General features: G+C 49.3%; 1 protein-coding gene across 1 annotated transcript in view; it reads left to right on the top strand.

The window, feature by feature from the left end:
* Positions 1 to 18,582, top strand: part of LOC146829866 (uncharacterized) — a 90,631-nt gene that overhangs the window by 51,051 nt on the left and 20,998 nt on the right. Inside the window, exon 3 of the mRNA XM_085608526.1 lies at positions 14,360 to 14,875. Coding sequence (XP_085464652.1) covers positions 14,360 to 14,875 — 516 coding nt within the window. The remainder of the gene's footprint in view (positions 1 to 14,359; positions 14,876 to 18,582) is intronic.

Below are 18,582 nucleotides of genomic sequence, written 5' to 3'. Positions count from 1 at the left end.
GACCTGCCCACCGCGCATCTACGTATTTCACTCAAGCACTTCTTGAAATGTTGCCTGGCTCCTTCCAGGCTCACTACAATCTGTGGATCGTCTGTTTAGGATTAGAGGCGTGCTGGCCACACGGCACTGATGTCCAATGGGACTGGACTCTGAGATGGTTTAGGAGTGTCTACAAGACAGTCAACCGCTAGATGTAAGGAGGTTCACTCACAGTTTGGTGCCTTCACTCACAGCTGGTGCCTTCAGTCACAGCTTATTGCCTTCACTCACAGCTGGTGCCTTCACTCACAGCTGGTGCCTTCACTCACAGATTGGTGCCTTCACTCACAGCTTGGTGCCTTCACTCACAGCTGGTTCCTTCTCACACAGCTGGTGCCTTCACACACAGCTTAGTGCCTTCACTCACAGCTGGTGCCTTCACTCACAGCTAATGCCTTCACTCACAGCTTGGTACCTTCACTCACAGCTTGGTGCCTTCACTCTTAGCTTGGTGCCTTCACTCACAGCTTGGTGCCTTCACCCACAGCTTGGTGCCTTCACTCACAGCTGGTGACTTCACACACAGCTGGTGCCTTCACCTCACAGCTTAGTGCCTTCACTCACAGCTGGTGCCTACACTCACAGCTTGGTGCCTTCACTCACAGCTTAGTGCCTTCACTCACAGCTGGTGCCTTCACACACAGCTTAGTGCCTTCACTCCCAGCTGGTGCCATCACTCCCAGCTGGTGCTATCACTTCCAGCTGGTGCCTTCACTCAGCTTGGTGCCTTCACACACAGCTGGTGCCTTCACTCACAGGTTGGTGCCTTCACTCATAGCTGGAGCCTTCACACACAGCTAGTGCCTTCACACACAGCTTAGTGCCTTCACTCACAGCTGGTGCCTTCACTCACAGCTTGGTGCCTTCACACACAGCTTAGTGCCTTCACTCACAGCTGCTGCCTTCACACACAGCTGGTGCCTTCACTCACAGCTTATTGCCTTCACTCACAGCTGGTGCCTTCACTCACAGCTGGTGCCTTCACTCACAGATTGGTGCCTTCACTCACAGCTGGTGCCTTCACACACAGCTGGTGCCTTCACACACAGCTGGTGCCTTCACACGCAGCTAGTGCCTTCACTCACAGATTGGTGCCTTCACTCACAGATTGGTGCCTTCACTCACAGATTGGTGCCTTCACTCACAGTTCGGTGCCTTCACTCACAGCTTGGTGCCTTCACTCACAGCTGGTGCCTTTGCACACAGATTGGTGTCTTCACTCACATCTTGGTGCCTTCACTCACAGCTGGTGCTTTCACTCACAGCTTGGTGCCTTCACTTACAGCCTGGTGCCTTCACTCACAGCCTGGTGCCTTCACTCACAGCTGGTGCCTTCACTCACAGCTTTGTGCCTTCACTCACAGCTGGTGCCTTCACTCAGCTGGTGCCTTCACTCGCATCTTGGTGTCTTCACTCACAGCTTAGTGCCTTCACTTACAGCTGGTGCCATCACACACAGCTGGTGCATTCACTCACAGCTTGGTGCCTTCACTCACAGCTTGGTGCATTCACTCACAGCTTAGTGCCTTCACTCACAGCTAGTGCCTTCATTCACAGCTTGGTGCCTTCAGTCACAGCTTGGTGCCTTCACTCACAGCTTGGTCCCTTTACTCACAGCTTAGTGCCTTCACTCACAGCTGGTGCCTTCACATACAGCTGGTGCCTTCACTCACAGGTTGGTGTCTTCACTCACAGGTTGGTGCCTTCACTCACAGCTGGTGCCAACACTCACAGCTGGTGCCTTCACTCACAGCTTGGAGCCTTCACTCACAGCTGGTGCCTTCACTCACAGCTTAGTTCCTTCACTCACAGCTTAGTGCCTGTCTGTAAGAAAGGATGTTCTCCACATAAAACGTGTCAGTTACTGAGATTTCTGAGTCTTGACAGGAGGATATTCTGATTAATGTTTGAAGTTGTCCATTTTTGCAGATTTTTACATAAAAGCACAGATTAGAATTCATCTTTTTCCCTGCCTGTATGTTTTACAAAAGAGAAAATGACAGTCTGTGCTCCTTTTCAGTGTCTCTCCTGGTGATTCTTGACCAGCCTTCCAATGGCTGTGCGTGTGGAGAACATAAGTACAGGCAGGATAACCCGTTGAATGAACCTGTAATGAAGGGACTGTGGGTGCTGGACCGTATAGGCAGGATAACCCCTTGAATTAACCTGTAATGAAGTTAAGCAGTGGCTCTGTACCGTACAGGCAGGATAACCCCTTGAAAGAACCTGTAATGATGATACTAGGGGGCGTTGGACCGTACAGGCAGGAACCCCTTGAAAGAACCTGTAATGCAGGTAAGCAGTGGGTTAGTACCTTACAGGCAGGATAACCCCTTGAATGAACCTGTAATAAAGGTACGCAGTTGCTTCGTACTGTACAGGCAGGATAACCTCTTGAAAGAACCTGTAATGAAGGGACTGCAGGCGTTGGACCTTACAGGCAGTATAACCCCTTGAATGAACCTGTAATGAAGGTAAGCGGTGGCTTTGTCCCATACAGGCAGGATAACCCCTTGAATGAAGGTGAGAAGTGACTCTGGCCCTAAGGGCAGGATAACCCCTTAAAAGAGCCTGTAATTCATGTGAGAAGGGGCGTGGTTAAGACATGTGCCAATGCACTATGGCCAAATCCCATGACACACCCTCAGGGCCAATTACATGGTCCAGATGTTCAAGTGCATTATTTTGCCTTGAGCTTTGCAGCAGTAAAGACTATTTTTTTTTTTTTAAAGATTTTGTTTTTTTCTACTGAGCTTGTACATGGCTGTTGGCGGTTGCAAGTGTGCCCGATACTGTTGCTGAGCCTTCGTTCTCTGAATACCAAGACTGGGAACTCATGGAAGGGGCTGTCTTCAAAGGCAATGAGAGGAGACTGCTGGGGTAGCCTTAGCATGTGTAGATTTATTGGAGCCCTTTACATAGAACAGCTGTAAGTGAGGCTGCCCCCTCACTGATGACAGAAGTGCATTCAACAGATCTTGGAATATTTTTAGAAAGGAGTGTGCAAGATGGAGGTGAGTTTTAAGAATTACAGGAGAGTCAAGGAGTTCAGACGCGGTAATTAAGGCGGATTTGGAGACTGCTAATAATCCACATTAGATGAGGAAGGTTTCGGGGCCCTGTGTGCAGCAGTCCGGTAGGTTGTGGTCGTACCTTGGGCTTGTTTTAGGGCCCTGTGTACAGCAGTCCGGTAGGTTGTGGTCGTACCTTGGGCTTGGGCTTGTTTCAGGGCCCTGTGTACAGCAGTCCGGTAGGTTGTTGTCGTATCTTGGGCTTGTTTCAGTGCCCTGTGTACAGCAGACCGGTAGGTTGTTGTCGTATCTTGGGCTTGTTTCAGGGTCCTGTGTACAGCAGTCTGGTAGGTTGTAGTCGTATCTTGGGCTTGTTTCAGGGCCCTGTGTACAGCAGTCCGGTAGGTTGTTGTTGTATCTTGGGCTTGTTTTAGGGCCCTGTGTACAGCAGTCCGGTAGGTTCTTGTCGTATCTTGGGCTTGTTTCAGGGCCCTGTGTACAGCAGTCCGGTAGGTTGTGGTCGTACCTTGGACCTGTTTCAGGGCCCTGTGTACAGCAGTCCGGTAGGTTGTGGTCGTATCTTGAGCTTGTTTCAGTTTCCTGTGTACAGTCGTCCGGTAGGTTGTGGTCGTACCTTGGGCTTGTTTTAGGGCCCTGTGTACAGCAGTCTGGTAGGTTGTTGTCGTATCTTGGGCTTGTTTCAGGGCCCAGTGTACAGCAGTCTAGTAGGTTGTGGTCGTATCTTGGACTTGTTTCAGGGCCCAGTGTACAGCAGTCCGGTAGGTTGTGGTCGTACCTTGGGCTTGTTTTAGGGCCCTGTGTACAGCAGTCCGGTAGGTTGCAGTCATATCTTGGGCTTGTTTTAGGGCCCTGTGTACAGCTGTCCGGTAGGTTGTGGTCGTATTTTGGGCTTGTTTCAGGGCCCTGTGTACAGCAGTCCGGTAGGTTGTTGTTGTATCTTGGGCTTGTTTCAGGGCCCTGTGTACAGCGGTCTGGTAGGTTGTGGTCGTACCTTGGGCTTGTTTCAGGGCCCTGTGTACAGCGGTCCGGTAGGTTGTTGTCGTTTCTTGGGCTTGTTTCAGGGCCCTGTGTACAGCAGTCCGGTAGGTTGTTGTTGTTTCTTGGGCTTGTTTCAGGGCCCTTTGTACAGCAGTCCGGTAGGTTGCAGTCGTATCTTGGGCTTGTTTCAGGGCCCTGTGTACAGCAGTCCGGTAGGTTGTGGTCGTTTCTTGGGCTGGTTTCATGGCCCTGTGTACAGCAGTCCGGTAGGTTGTGGTCGTACCTTGGGCTTGTTTCAGGGCCCTGTGTACAGCAGTCTGGTACCTTGGGCTTTATAGAGATCCAAGTGGAGCTGCTGAGATAGGCTGGACTGCTTTTGAACTTTGGGGTTTTTGCCAGAAGGCGCTTTTGATCCTGAGGCCTCTGGCGCCTCTAGGGCTGTGGTGTGTATGGAGGCATTCAAATGCTTCTTGAGGTTCAGAGTCTTGCAGGTGACACAGGGCAGTTTGCAGTTAGCTCTGGCTGTCCAAGGGTGGACTAGATTGGTGACGCTGAGGAGTGTTGTTCTACTCCGAACCTGTAGCAGAATGGAATGAAAGTAGCATTATATCTTTTCTAGGGCGGTTGTGGTGGCCTCCTGGTGCTGCACTGTCAAAATTAATATTAACATTTCCATTGCAGGCCTGTCCTGTCCTGGTTCCCTCTCTTCCATGCAGGCGTACACAGTGTCACTGTCTTCTTACTTGTCAGCAGCTTTCACCCTTTGATGTGTTTCCCCCTAGCACTGAGACCTTTCCTCCATCTCTTTATCATCCACTCTTTCAGATGTATCTTGTTTCCTGCTCACTGAAGACCCCAGTTCCTCCTCCATGTGAGCAGCAGAGTGTCCTTATCTGAATATTTCCTACTTTTGATTAGGTACCTCTGGAGCAGTACTTCTTGGTCCTCTGCGATTGAATACCAGCCCCAGCAGAAGTCATTAAAAAACTAGGGGTCGCTCCCCACCCATGTCAACATTTGGAATCAAGGAAAATTCGGATTTTGAAAAATAAATCCCACAGAATTGGGGGCAACTCTAGGCGGGAGAAAGCTAAAATAAAGGAATTCTGCCTTTTAAAAAAAACAGGAGGCTTCCGCCTGAAGCGGGTGTGTTGGTGTCTGTGGCTCTCTCTGACCAGTGATCTCTTGTCTACCATCTTATCCGGCTTTATTCATCTGCATTCCCATTGCAGCAGTGCCAAGACTGATTTGCATATGGCTGGGTCAAAACTGAGGTGGCATGTTGTGTAAACATGGTTGTTTTCCGCTAATGAGTTTTTTTAGGGCCTCCTTTTCCCAGATCAGCTAGCTCCAAAACACCAGAGGGCATCTATGTGAGAGGCTGGCTTAGAATATGGTGCTCACCTAATCCAGACAACCCTTATGGTGATTTTAGTGGTCTTAGACAACCTTAGAAAGCTCTCTAAGTGGTAGCTGTGGAGAACAGCCTTCAGGCTTACTCCAGAAGGAGTGTAAAGCAGCTTGGTTTACCAAAATGCAATCTTATAGTATAGATTAAGTGAAAAAGAACCACACAGTGTATTTATAAAAATATGTATTTTATTACTAACACTCACTAGCACAATCTCCTACCCGGAGTATATTCACAATACACATATTACTTTGAGAAACAAACGTAAGTAGCATAAATACACCGTGGTTTCCAGGGGGAGACCAAACCATATACTAAAATAGTGGAATGCGAACCACTAAGTTGAGACTGGACCCAGAAGACGTAAAAGAGCTGGGGACCCCAGGAAACACCCAATGTAAGTACCCAGGAACCCCATGGAGGACGTGTGCAGAGTGGGAACACAACTGCGTGTTCAATGTTAGTCAACAGGTAAAATGCGGTTGCAGTTTTAAAGTAAAAAAGGACCCTTCCCTGTGGACCCTGATAAAACCCCGTGGAAGATGGAAGGTTGGAGAGTCACCCCACCAGTGGATACCCCATGAACCAGGACATCTACACCAGGGAAGCTGGGTGCATAGGTGTGAAAGGATGCGGAAACCGCTGCCGACCACAATGGAGGACTTCAGGAAAGGTGCCGCTGGAGAAGAAGACAAAGGAGTCCGGTGGAACCCAAAGGTGGATTTAAGATGTGAAGAACCTGCAAGCAGAGGGGACAGAGTCTATGCCACTCAGGACTGACCAGGAGGCACGGAAGATGAATGCCCACCGATGTCGGTGATGTAGGAAGGGATGACAGTGGCCTTGTAGTTGCAGCTGTGCGGACCAGGCTACGCTGTGGAAGACTTGGAGCCGTTCATAATCTGCTTCACGGCAGATGTCGAGAGCCAGGGGGTCAGTGTCCGGCAGGGGCACCAACAAGCCTTGGCAGCGGCAACCAATGTAGTTGTCAAAAAAGGTGCAGTGTCGGGACCAACAAGGTCCAAGTGACTCACCACGAGTAGGTAAGTGAGTGTAGGCCCGAGCAAGCAGGGAAGCCCACTGGAGTCAAAGAAGACCCGCGAGAGGACCCATGGGCGGAAGGCACAGGAGTCGCAAGAGGACCTCGAGCAGCTCACCAATGGCGGCCCACGGTGCAGAGGGAGTGGTGAGGGCGAATATCTTCGCTGCAGGAGTTGTTTGAGGTTGGAGCTTCTTGGAGCCCAAAGATCTCTGGAGGGGAGAGTAAACAAGCCTTTGCAATGGCATGTCGACGCGGTGCACAGGGGTTCTGTTCCAGCAGTTCCGACAAGGGAAACTGGTCTCAAACTCGATATGAAGACAGTGCAGCCTTGAGGGAGTTGCAGAACCACCACCTGTGTTGCTGAGCCTTTCGCAGTCCATTGGAGCCCAGGATCAGCAGACCAGTCGGCTGTGTTGCGGTGCCTGCAGATGCAGGAGAGTGACTCTTTCACTCCAAGGGAGATTCCTTCGGGTGTCTTGGATGTCCACATGCCCTGTGAAGAACCTGTATGGAGCACAGGCACAGACGTTGCAGAAGACTGGCAGGACGGCGAGACCAGGAGCAGCAGGAATCTTCCCCATTGCAGTCTCGGTTCTCAAAGCGAAGTCCAGCGAGGTCCAGAGTGTCTAGATGGTCGAAGTTGATGTGGTGTTCAATCTGATTCTTGTCCGACAACAAATCTAGGGACCCACCCACAGGTAAGCCCTTAAGTACCCTCAGGAAAGGGTTCGAATGATTCAGGGGTCCCTCACAGAGGAGGGGCTGGACAGTGGGGAGGATACTCCCAAGTCCTTTGTCCAGTTTCGCACCAGAGCGGGAGACAATGGCTCCCTGAGCTGGTTTCCACTGGAGTATGCAAGGAGGGCAGCAAATGTCTCCTTCAAAGCAGTCTAGTGGCGCTGGCAAGTGCCCCCATCCTGTCCCAGTACACTAAGTCCTGTCTGGGAGGTGGTCACACCTCCTTGTGACAGGAAACCTATTGTCCTGCCTTCCTCTGCTCGAGCTTGGCTGAGCAGCAGGAGGGCAGAATTGTGTCTCTTCTCAGCAGCCCTAGCTTGCTGTCTGGGTCTGGGAGACTGGTACCAGGAGCACTGAGGGCCTCCCAGAGGAGATTTACACTGCATGGAATCATATCTCCCACATGTTTGATACCAAACATGACAGGGTTCGTTACAGCCAGTTTAGAGACGGTCATCGTGTAATGACGCATGCCCACTCTATAGGTCGTAATGGCTGATGCACTTACAACCCAGGACTCCAAAGCTTGTAGGGGTGTCCTGCTGATGCAGGGGCACCCTCACACTTAGAACCAAGCACCCTCCCTTCAGGACTGAAGAGCCTGCCGTAGGGGTGACTTATAGGTTTTTAGTGCAGTGACCTCAGATATATGAAACGTATACCTGTTGTAAGTGGTGCTAGCGCCAGCTTACACAGGCCGCAATGGCAGGCCTGTAGTCACAATTTGAGTGGCCTCTCCTAGGTGGCATAATGCATGTTTCAGTCCATGGGAGACCTCTGGTGTACCTATGCCCTGGGTACCTCAGTACCATATACTATGTACTCACCATGTCCAATTTAGGGAAGAAGCACAAAGACTGGGGTCCTTGTTAGCAGGTTCCCAGTCAGGCTAGTCAGAAAAACACAATGACACCATCAAAAAGTGGGGGTGACCAGGAAAGCAGATACTATTTTCCTACAGACTATATAACGTAACATAAATAACAATGGACTGGGATGCAGCCCGAATAATCACCAGTGGTTGAGATTAATTCAAGCATTCCAGCCATCACTTTTTTGTCTACTTTAGTGTGTCACCCTCAGTGGGACAGGTATGCCCAGACGCGGGTTCTGTGCGCCCTCTGTCACTGGAACTAAGATATACCCAGCTGATGAGCCCTAACTAGTGCGAAAAAGGTCCTGCGATACTTGTCTTCTGGTTCAGGGAGAAGCTGGCCTGTCAGTTCAGACTTGTCTGTTCCCGTCTGAGCAAGGTCAAGATTATTTGAATATGGATGGGTGCAAACTGGAGAGCCATGGTGTGCAAAACAGTTATGGACTGGGATATGAGCTCTTTCTGACTATAACATCATGCTCTAAGGCTGAAGCCTTTTCAACTGAGAGAGCATAATAATAAAACCATTAAATAAACAATATAAAGCGTGAACCTGTGCATATTGTTAAGTACCTGGGATTTATCCCACAGGCCGACTCACTGCCTGCCCTATTCCTTCCCCCTCAAAGCTTTCTGTCACTGTGGGTATAGGGTTATTGCCCACTTTCTGGGACTTAACAGTAGGTTTAAAACACCTGGCCAATATTGGGCAACACAGTCCCCAAGATACAACCCCTTACTTCCTTTAGAACCATGAAACCTGGACAAAAAGACACTTGTACGGAGATCTGTAGACCACCTGGAGAAGGACTAGCTGATTGCTCCAGAGAGGGGACCTGCTTTGCGGAGTCTTCAGCACACCTGGCTGATGATGAAGGAGTTGTGCAAAGGACGTGGCCATGAGGTACTAAAGGATTTTTGCAATCTCAAACTCTGCAGTTCACAAAGTCACTTGGCTTGTGACCACTAAATCCCTCTTTGCTATGTACAGAACCTATTTTACGAGTCAGAAAATTTTCTCCGACTCGTGAACTGGATTTTTCAAGCCTTACCGAATCACAAATTGGAAGGGACAAGATCGGGTTGTCAGTGATTAATAATTTACAACTGCAATTCAGGTTGCAAATCATGGACCAGTTAACTCCTCAAAGCTGGAGGTAATTGAGTCACAAAGGGAGAACCCTTTTGCAGTCGGATTGGCAACCTGAGGGAAAGCAGGCAGTTCTAAGATCTTGAAAGGATTTAAAAGTCTCTGAAGCAGAGTCTGGCTTATTTGGGAGATGCAACACAGCTCTAATTGTGACTCACATCTCCTGCTATTCAGATATCACCATTGTGCCACAGAGAGGCCTGTAAAAGTCTTTGCTGTGACAGTTTTTGACTAGATCTCAATTTCAAGAGGGCCCCACTCCGGAGAGGATTACTTTCTCCTCCTGTTGAAGCAGGTTTACTGTAGATGATTGCGTGCTTCTCGAGCCCACCCTGGGTATGAATCTCCAATGTGACCCACTCTGGGGTTCTGGTTCCAGATGGAAACAATGGGTGAGTTGAACCATATGGTAAAGATCCAGATTGCTGCGTGTAGGTCCACACCAGACAGCCAGAGTGTTGCTCCTTGCCACATATAGTCCTTACTTTAGCAGCCGGTTTTACATAGTTGGGATCAGCAGCATACTGAAAATGAAGTTGACGGTCTGTAAACAGCTCCACGATTATTCCAGGTTGTGAAGTATTTCTTCATTTGCTCAATCATATTTTCCATGTTATCCTTTTAGCATCTTCTGACCATTGCTGATCAGGATACCCAAATACTTCATTTTCTTTTGTATCCACTGTAGGTCAGGTCATGTAACAAGCAGGCAGGGGAGGCTGTCATCATAGACATCACTTCGCTCTTAGTAATTTTGTAACCTGAGAAAGGTGAGAAGTGGGAGATGATATCCATAAGTTACAGTACTTATGTCATGGGGGAGTACAGTTTTAAGTTTTCTTCTGGAGTTGTAATGCCCCGTACCTTATGTGACTTGTGGATTGTTTTGGCAAGGGGTTGTATTGCCAGGAGAATTAATAAAGGCGAATGTTAGACCTGGCATCTTTTGGCGTTTCCCCTGTCTTTTTGCTTTCTGACCTCCCGGTTGTGACTCTGTTTTTGCTGGTTTTGTGTCTCTGCTCACTTTCTCACTGCTGTTCAGTGTTAAAGTGCAAGTGCTTCTGTTGTAAACTGTTATTATGGATTGGTGTTTCCATGATTGGCATATTTGATTTACTGGTAAGCCCCAATTAGAGTGCACTGAGTATGTCAGTACATGCAAATCAAGCGCTATTAGTGAGCCTGCAGCACTGGTTGTGCCACCCACCTGAGTAGCCCTGAAAAGGTATCTCGGACCTGCCACTGCAGAGTCTGCGCGCGGTTTCTACTGCCTTGTCGACCTGACAAGTGCACCCACATTCCAGGCCCTAATCTTCCCCTTTCTTACTCATAAGTCACCCCTAAGGTAGGCCCAAAGTACCCTTGTGGGCAGGGTGCTGTGTATGTTAAAGGTAGGACATGTACTCATGTGTGTAGCGAATTACAGTGCATTTTGTTTTTCACTGTGGAAAGGCTATCTGTCCCATAGGGTAGAATGGGTGTTTTACTTTTAACATCTTATAAGCATAACTTCACATTGGGACTAGGTAGGGAAATGGAGTTTAGTATGCCTGAACTCAAAATGTAAAAATGCATCTTTTAGTAAAGATGATTTTTATGTTCTGTGTTTGAAAATACCACTTTTAGAAAGTAGGTATTTTCTTGCTTAGCCATCCAGTATGCCTCTGCTGGGTTTGTAGATTGACTGTCTGGCTTTGGAGTGACAGGGGCTGGGGATGTGCATTCTCTTCGGACAGCTACTGGGGGGGTCGGGGTGTGTCCTGCCTTTCCTGGATGAGTCAGGGCTGAGCTGAATAGACCTGAGTTGCATTCAGAGTAGTGGGAGGAGTTTTCTTTAGCACCTGAATAGGCTTGGTCTGCATTTAGTGGTGGTAGGAGGTTTCCTTGCACCTGAATGGGCCTGGTCTGCCTTGAACAATGCTGCCTCCACCTCCTGCCAGGAAGCTGGGACAGAGAAGACAGAACTGGTTTGGACCAAGCACAGACACACTTTGCCTGAGAGAACAAAGGGATTTTGATATGAATATTGGGGCCCAGACCCCAAAACTTTAGAACTCGCTGGAATCAAGGAACCTGCCAAGAAGAAGAGCTGGAAGAGCTGCCAGGAGGAGTACTGCCCATTTTCTGTGTTGTTGATTTGTTGGGTTGGCCTGCAGTTGCTGTTTCTGCCTTGGGCAGTGAAAGGACTGGACTGAACTTTCTTTACTTGTGCTGAGTATCTCCAAGGGCTTGAAGTAGAGCTTGCCTCCTGTTCTGAAGTCTCAGGGACTGCAAAGACTTTACCAACCTCTGGGTACTGCTTCTGGAACCATTGTTTCAGTTGCCACAGAGAAGGGACAGCAACCGGCTCCGTTGCTGGTTCTGTGTCTTTGCGGCATCACAGAGGGCACCGTCCACATCTTGCACCGTAACCCTGGTCTCAGCGACGACAACGACCGCTGCCACCGAGCCGCTGCTTGCCCCCTGACCTCTGGGCACCGTACTACGCCCCACCTTGCTTCACTTCACCATCCTGGTCTCACTGACGCCATCGCTGCTGCTGACTTTGACACCCATGACCGCATCGTGGCTGGGGGCACCTCTCGTAAGTTTCACGATGCACTGACTCGTCCTACACAGCTGTCTGGGCCTTCTGATGCTAGCTCCCGCTAACCGACTCTGTCGCTTGCACCGCAACCTGCCAGCACCGCATCAAGCACCACCTCGCCCTGCATCATAAGCCTTGGTCTCACTGACGCCGTCTGGAAGATCGTCAATGAGCTGCTGCCGGCACCACATCGTGAAGGCACCGCACCCTGTGTCTCTCTGTAGGGGTGTTTATGCTCCGTGGTGTTCTGGTGGAGAAGTCCCCGCCAGGTGGTGTCTCTCTGTAGGGGTGTTTATGCTCCGTGGTGTTCTGGTGGGGAAGTCCCCGCCAGGTGGTGTCTCTCTGTAGGGGTGTTTATGCTCCGTGGTGTTCTGGTGGAGAAGTCCCCGCCAGGTGGTGTCTCTCTGTAGGGGTGTTTATGCTCCGTGGTGTTCTGGTGGGGAAGTCCCCGTCAGGTGGTGTCTCTCTGTAGGGGTGTTTATGCTCCGTGGTGTTCTGGTGGGGAAGTCCCCGCCAGGTGGTGTCTCTCTGTAGGGGTGTTTATGCTCCGTGGTGTTCTGGTGGGGAAGTCCCCGTCAGGTGGTGTCTCTCTGTAGGGGTGTTTATGCTCCGTGGTGTTCTGGTGGGGAAGTCCCCGCCAGGTGGTGTCTCTCTGTAGGGGTGTTTATGCTCCGTGGTGTTCTGGTGGAGAAGTCCCCGTCAGGTGGTGTCTTTCTGTAGGGGTGTTTATGCTCCGTGGTGTTCTGGTGGGGAAGTCCCCGTCAGGTGGTGTCTCTCTGTAGGGATGTTTATGCCCTGTGGTGTTCTGGTGGAGAAGTCCCCGTCAGGTGGTGTCTCTCTGTAGGGGTGTTTATGCTCCGTGGTGTTCTGGTGGGGAAGTCCCCGTCAGGTGGTGTCTCTCTGTAGGGGTGTTTATGCTCCGTGGTGTTCTGGTGGGGAAGTCCCCGTCAGGTGGTGTCTCTCTGTAGGGGTGTTTATGCCCTGTGGTGTTCTGGTGGAGAAGTCCCCGTCAGGTGGTGTCTCTCTGTAGGGGTGTTTATGCTCCGTGGTGTTCTGGTGGGGAAGTCCCCGTCAGGTGGTGTCTTTCTGTAGGGGTGTTTATGCTCCGTGGTGTTCTGGTGGGGAAGTCCCCGCCAGGTGGTGTCTCTCTGTAGGGGTGTTTATGCTCCGTGGTGTTCTGGTGGGGAAGTCCCCGTCAGGTGGTGTCTCTCTGTAGGGGTGTTTATGCTCCGTGGTGTTCTGGTGGGGAAGTCCCCGCCAGGTGGTGTCTCTCTGTAGGGGTGTTTATGCTCCGTGGTGTTCTGGTGGGGAAGTCCCCGCCAGGTGTTGTCTCTCTGTAGGGGTGTTTATGCTCCGTGGTGTTCTGGTGGGGAAGTCCCCGCCAGGTGGTGTCTCTCTGTAGGGGTGTTTATGCTCCGTGGTGTTCTGGTGGGGAAGTCCCCGTCAGGTGGTGTCTCTCTGTAGGGGTGTTTATGCTCCGTGGTGTTCTGGTGGGGAAGTCCCCGCCAGGTGGTGTCTCTCTGTAGGGGTGTTTATGCTCCGTGGTGTTCTGGTGGGGAAGTCCCCGTCAGGTGGTGTCTCTCTGTAGGGGTGTTTATGCTCCGTGGTGTTCTGGTGGGGAAGTCCCCGTCAGGTGGTGTCTCTCTGTAGGGGTGTTTATGCTCCGTGGTGTTCTGGTGGGGAAGTCCCCGCCAGGTGGTGTCTCTCTGTAGGGGTGTTTATGCTCCGTGGTGTTCTGGTGGGGAAGTCCCCGCCAGGTGGTGTCTCTCTGTAGGGGTGTTTATGCTCCGTGGTGTTCTGGTGGGGAAGTCCCCGTCAGGTGGTGTCTCTCTGTAGGGGTGTTTATGCTCCGTGGTGTTCTGGTGGGGAAGTCCCCGCCAGGTGGTGTCTCTCTGTAGGGGTGTTTATGCTCCGTGGTGTTCTGGTGGGGAAGTCCCCGCCAGGTGGTGTCTCTCTGTAGGGGTGTTTATGCTCCGTGGTGTTCTGGTGGGGAAGTCCCCGTCAGGTGTTGTCTCTCTGTAGGGGTGTTTATGCTCCGTGGTGTTCTGGTGGAGAAGTCCCCGTCAGGTGGTGTCTCTCTGTAGGGGTGTAAAGGTTGAAACTAGTACCCAAAATATAACATGGAATATTTGTACCCAATAAAGTAAATGAGTGTCTGAACATGTGCCCATGCTGAGAATCGGTAGCCTTACAGACTTTATATGAAAGTATTCATTACAAGTGAAGGTAAATGTCTGCTGAAGCATTCAGTAAACCTTATACAAATACAAGAAACTTGCAACATACACCTTTGAATGTGGCTTCATTATCTGTGCTCTGATTCTTGTGATCTCAGTACACCTCAACAGAATCAGTCCCTGGCTCTTGTCCAGAGTACACTTCACCTTGGTATATTGAATTAAATCCAGTGTTTGCAGCCCCAGCTCAAAGCTCTTAACTGTTCTAGACTTTACCTAAACCCATAACTCAAATGACTCATGACTTTGTTTCTTTTCTGACTGATATCAGTGGCTGAGAACCATGGAGAAATCAATGAAGACAGGAATGGTCCATCTTTGAGAGTTTGCCAAAACTTTGAGGGAAGCGCGAGGATTGATTGTTCCTCCACGGAGCCTGTGGGCGTGAAATCTGAGGCGCAGACACAGGTTGAGGAGAAACAGGGTGCGAGGAACCACGGGAACCATGCCGACCAAGCAGAGATCGATGGAGCCCTCTTGGAGTCTGCATCTGTTAAATCTGAGATTATAGCAGTGGATGAGGAGGAGAACCACAGAGAGTGTGAAGAGAAACGCAAGAAGGGAAGACCGGTCCCTTCACATTACCTTCAGTACAACCCGGGCTCCAAGTACAGAACTGGTGATGGATATACACCACCCGCTGACCAGAACTGTCCGTGGGCAGAGGGGAGTAATGGCTTCTCTGCAGATCTTCTGGCTGTGAAGAGTGAGGTTAGACCGAGGTTTATAGAAGACGATCTGCCTGGGAACAGTGGCCAGATGTGGCAACGGGAAGGCCCCTCTTCAGGTGAGCAAGTAGTCATCACATCTGATTGTCCAGTGTGTCTGTGAAGGGGCCTCTTCTCTAGAACTGTATATTTGGGTCTTTGGGGGGCGTGGGCCAAATGTTGTCTTAAGACTGGACCAGACATAATCCGTGTTCCTCCCGAGGTAAGGCTCTGCTCGGCTAGTAATCGGGCTCTTAGTATGTCAGAGTTGAGAGGCGTAGAGCTGACGGTGATCTTTCTTGAGATATGAATGTTTTCACAGACCAGTTGCCTTATGACATGCAGTCCTCTATGCATATTGAGCGACTTGAACCTTTCGCTGGCTGGCTCCAGTCGAGTTTGTCTGCCCTCACAGATGTTAGTCATGTGTACAGAGTTTGCAGCTTCCGCAGGTCCTTGCGTGCCTGCGCCCTCTGCGACAGTTCTCTTTTGCAGCTTGCCCACAGTCTGCTACCCTCTGTTGCCAGTCTACCTGCTGCCCTCCGTTGTGTCTCCTCTGCTTATTGCTTGTTTTGCCTTTTCTGCTAATTTTTCTGTCCTTGGTTTTGTCCTCTTCTGCTCTATTTTGCCTTTCCTGCTCGATTTACTGTCCGCTGTTTTGCCGTTTTCTGCTTGTTTTTCTGCCCTCTGTCATGCCCTCTTCTGCTGTTTTTCCTTTTTCTGCTTGTGTTTGTGCCCTCGGTTTTCCCTTTTATTGATCTTTTTCTGCCCTGTTTTCCCCTTCTCTGCTCGTTTATTTGCCCTTTGTTTTGACCTCTTCTACTCTGTTTTGCTTTCTCTGCTGGTTCTTCTGCCATCAGTTTGGCCTTAACTGCTTGTTTTTCTGCCCACCTGCCCTTCCTGCTCGTTTTTCTGCCCTCTATTTTGACATCTCCTGCTCTATTATGCCCGTCTGCTTTTTTCTGGCCTCTGTTTTGCCCTCTACTTCTCTGTTTTGCTTTTCTGCTTGTTTTTCAGTCCCCTGACTTTTTCTGTGCTCAGTTTTGTCTTTCCTGCTTGTTTTTCTGCCCTCTTGCCCATGCTCGTTTTTCTGCCTTCTGTTTTGACATCTTCTGCTCTGTATGCCTGTCTGCTTTTTTTTTGGCCTCTGTTTTGCCCTCTTCTTCGCTGTTTTGCCTTTCTGCTCTTTTTCTGCCTTCCGCTTTACTTTCCTGCTCATTTTCCTGTCCTTGGTTTTTCCCTCTTCTTCTCTGCTTTAGCTTTTTTGCTAGTTTTTCAGACCTCCATTTTGCCTTTTTCTTCTTGTTATTCGGCCATCTGTTTTGCCTTTCGTGCTTGATATTCTGCCCTCTGTTTTGCCTTCTTCTGCTTGTTTTTCTGCCCTCTGTTTTGCCCTGTTCTGCTGTTTTGCCTTTCCTGCTTGTTTTTCAGCCCTCTGTCTTGTCTTTTTCTGCTGTTTTGCTCTTCTCTGCTCATTTTTTCCCTTTGTTGTGCCCTCCTCTGCTCTGTTTTGCTTTTTCTGCATGTTTTTCTGCCCTTAGTTTTGCTTTTACGGTTTGTTTTTCTGCCCTTTTGCCCTTTATGCTAATTTTTCTGCCTTCTGTTTTGACATCTTCTGGTCTGTTATGCCTCTGTTTTTTTCTGGCCTCTGTTTTGCCCTCTGCTTCTCTCCTTTGCTTGTTTTTCAGCCCTATGGTTTGCACTCTCTGCTTTTTCAGCTCTCTATTTATGCTTCTTCTGCTTGTTTCTTGCTCTGATTGTTTTTCTTCCATCTGTTTTGCACTTTTTCTGCTGTTTTTGCTTTTTCTGTTTGTTTTTCTGCCCTTGGTTTAGCCATCTTCTGCTCCGTTTTGCCTTTTTTGCTAATTTTTCTGCCCTCTGTTTTGCCCTCTTCAGCTCAGTTTTTACCATTTCTGCTTGTTTTCCTACCCTCTCTTTTGCCTTTTCTCTGCCCTCTGGTTTGCATTTCCTACTTGTTTTTCTGCCCTCTGTTTAGCCTTTACTTCTTGTTTTTTCTGCCCTATGTCTTGCCCTTCTCTGCTCCACATTTTCTGCTCATTTTTCTACCCTCTGATTTGACTTTTCTGCTCTTTTTCTGCCCTCTGTTTTCCCTTTGCTGCTCTTTTTTTCTGCCCTCTGTTTTCCCTTTTCTGCTCTTTTTTTCTGCCCTCTGTTTACCTTTCTTGCACTTTTTTCTGACCTCTGTTTTGCCTTTCCTGCTTGTTTTTCTGCCCTCTGTTTTGCCCTTTTCTGCTTGTTTTTATGCCCTCTGTTTTGCCTTTCCTGCTTGTTTTTCTGCCCTCTGTTTTGCCCTTTTCTGCTTGTTTTTATGCCATGTGTTTTGCCTTTCCTGCTTTTTTTTCTGCCCTCTGTTTTGCCCTCCTCTGCTCTGTTTTGCTTTTTCTGCTTATTTTTCTGCCCTCAGTTTTGCCTTTCTAGCTTGTTTTTCTGCCCTCTTGCCCTTTCTGCTTGTTGGTTTTCTGCCTTCTGTTTTGACATCTTCTGCTCTGTTATGCCTGTCTGCTTTTTTTCTGGACTCTGTTGTGCCCTCTCCTTCTCTATTTTGCTTTCTGCTTGTTTTTCAGCCCTATGGTTTGGCTTTTCTGCTTTTTTTCTACCTTCTGTTTATGCTTCCTCTGCTTGTTTCTTGCTCTGTTTTGTCTTTTCTGATTGTTTTTCTGCCCTCTGTTTAGCCCCTATACTGCTCATTTTCTGCTTCCTGTTTTTCCTTTTTCTGCTTGTTTTTCTGCCCTTGGTTTTGCAATCTTCTGCTCTGTTTTGTCATTTCTGCTTGTTTTTCTGCCGTCTGTTTTGCCTTTTTCTGCTTGTCTTCCTGCCATCTGTTTTGCCTTTCCTGCTCGTTTTTCTGCCCTCCGCTTTGCCTTTTCTGCTTGTTTTTCTGCTCTTGGTTTTGCCCTCTTCTGCTCTGTTTTTGCCTTTTCTACCCATTTTCTACTCTCCATTTAGTCTTTTCTGCTAGTTGTTCTGCCCTCTGTTTTGCCTTTGGTTTGGCCTCCTCTGCTGATTTTCCGCTCTGTTTTACCCTCTTCTACTTTGTTTTGCTCTTTCTGCTCATTTTTCTGCCCTCTATTTTGCCATTTTCTGCTTGTTTTTCTTCCCTGTTTTCCCTTTTCTGCTCGTTCTTCTTCCCTGTTTTGCCTTTTTGCTAGTTTCCTGCCCTCTGTTTTGCCCTCTTGTGGTCTTTGTTACCTTTCCTGCTTGTTTTCTGCCCTCTAGTGTGCCTTTTTTCTGCTTATTTTCCCACCCTCTTCCTGCCGTTTCCATCTTTGCACCGTTTCCCTCCTCCCGCCACCCACTGGCCCGCCCTCCCCAGGACCTACTCAATGGAGGCCCCAGTGCGAACCCATTTAGCAGGTCCTCGTGCCTTGTCCCCCTGCAACATTTCTCCTGTCCACTTGCCCGCAGTCTGCTACCCTCTGCTGCCTCTCTACCTGCTTCCCTTTATTTTGCCCTCCTCTGCTATGCCTTTTCTGCTAGTTTTTCTGCCCTGTTTTGCCTTTTCTGATTGCTTATTTTTCTGTCCTCTGTTTGTGTTTTTCTGCCTGTTTCTTTCCTGTTCCCGCCGTTTGTTCAAGGCCTGTCTCAGGGGTAGCTGACATAATGGAGACCTCGCACCCCAGTGCCCAGATACCCCCATGGGTGACAGTGGCGCTCTGTACTAATGCTGATTGATCAGAAGTGATGAGGGATTATTTTGGGTGCGTCATCCAACAGATTTGATCTCCTGAAACGATTCACGTTCGTTCCGCTTCAGTCCTGGTACCAC

The sequence above is a fragment of the Triturus cristatus genome, chromosome 5_2 (genome assembly GCF_964204655.1).
Source record: "Triturus cristatus chromosome 5_2, aTriCri1.1, whole genome shotgun sequence".
In the NCBI taxonomy this organism is placed as follows: Eukaryota; Metazoa; Chordata; class Amphibia; order Caudata; family Salamandridae; genus Triturus; species Triturus cristatus.
This window is presented reverse-complemented; position numbering and strand designations above follow the sequence as displayed.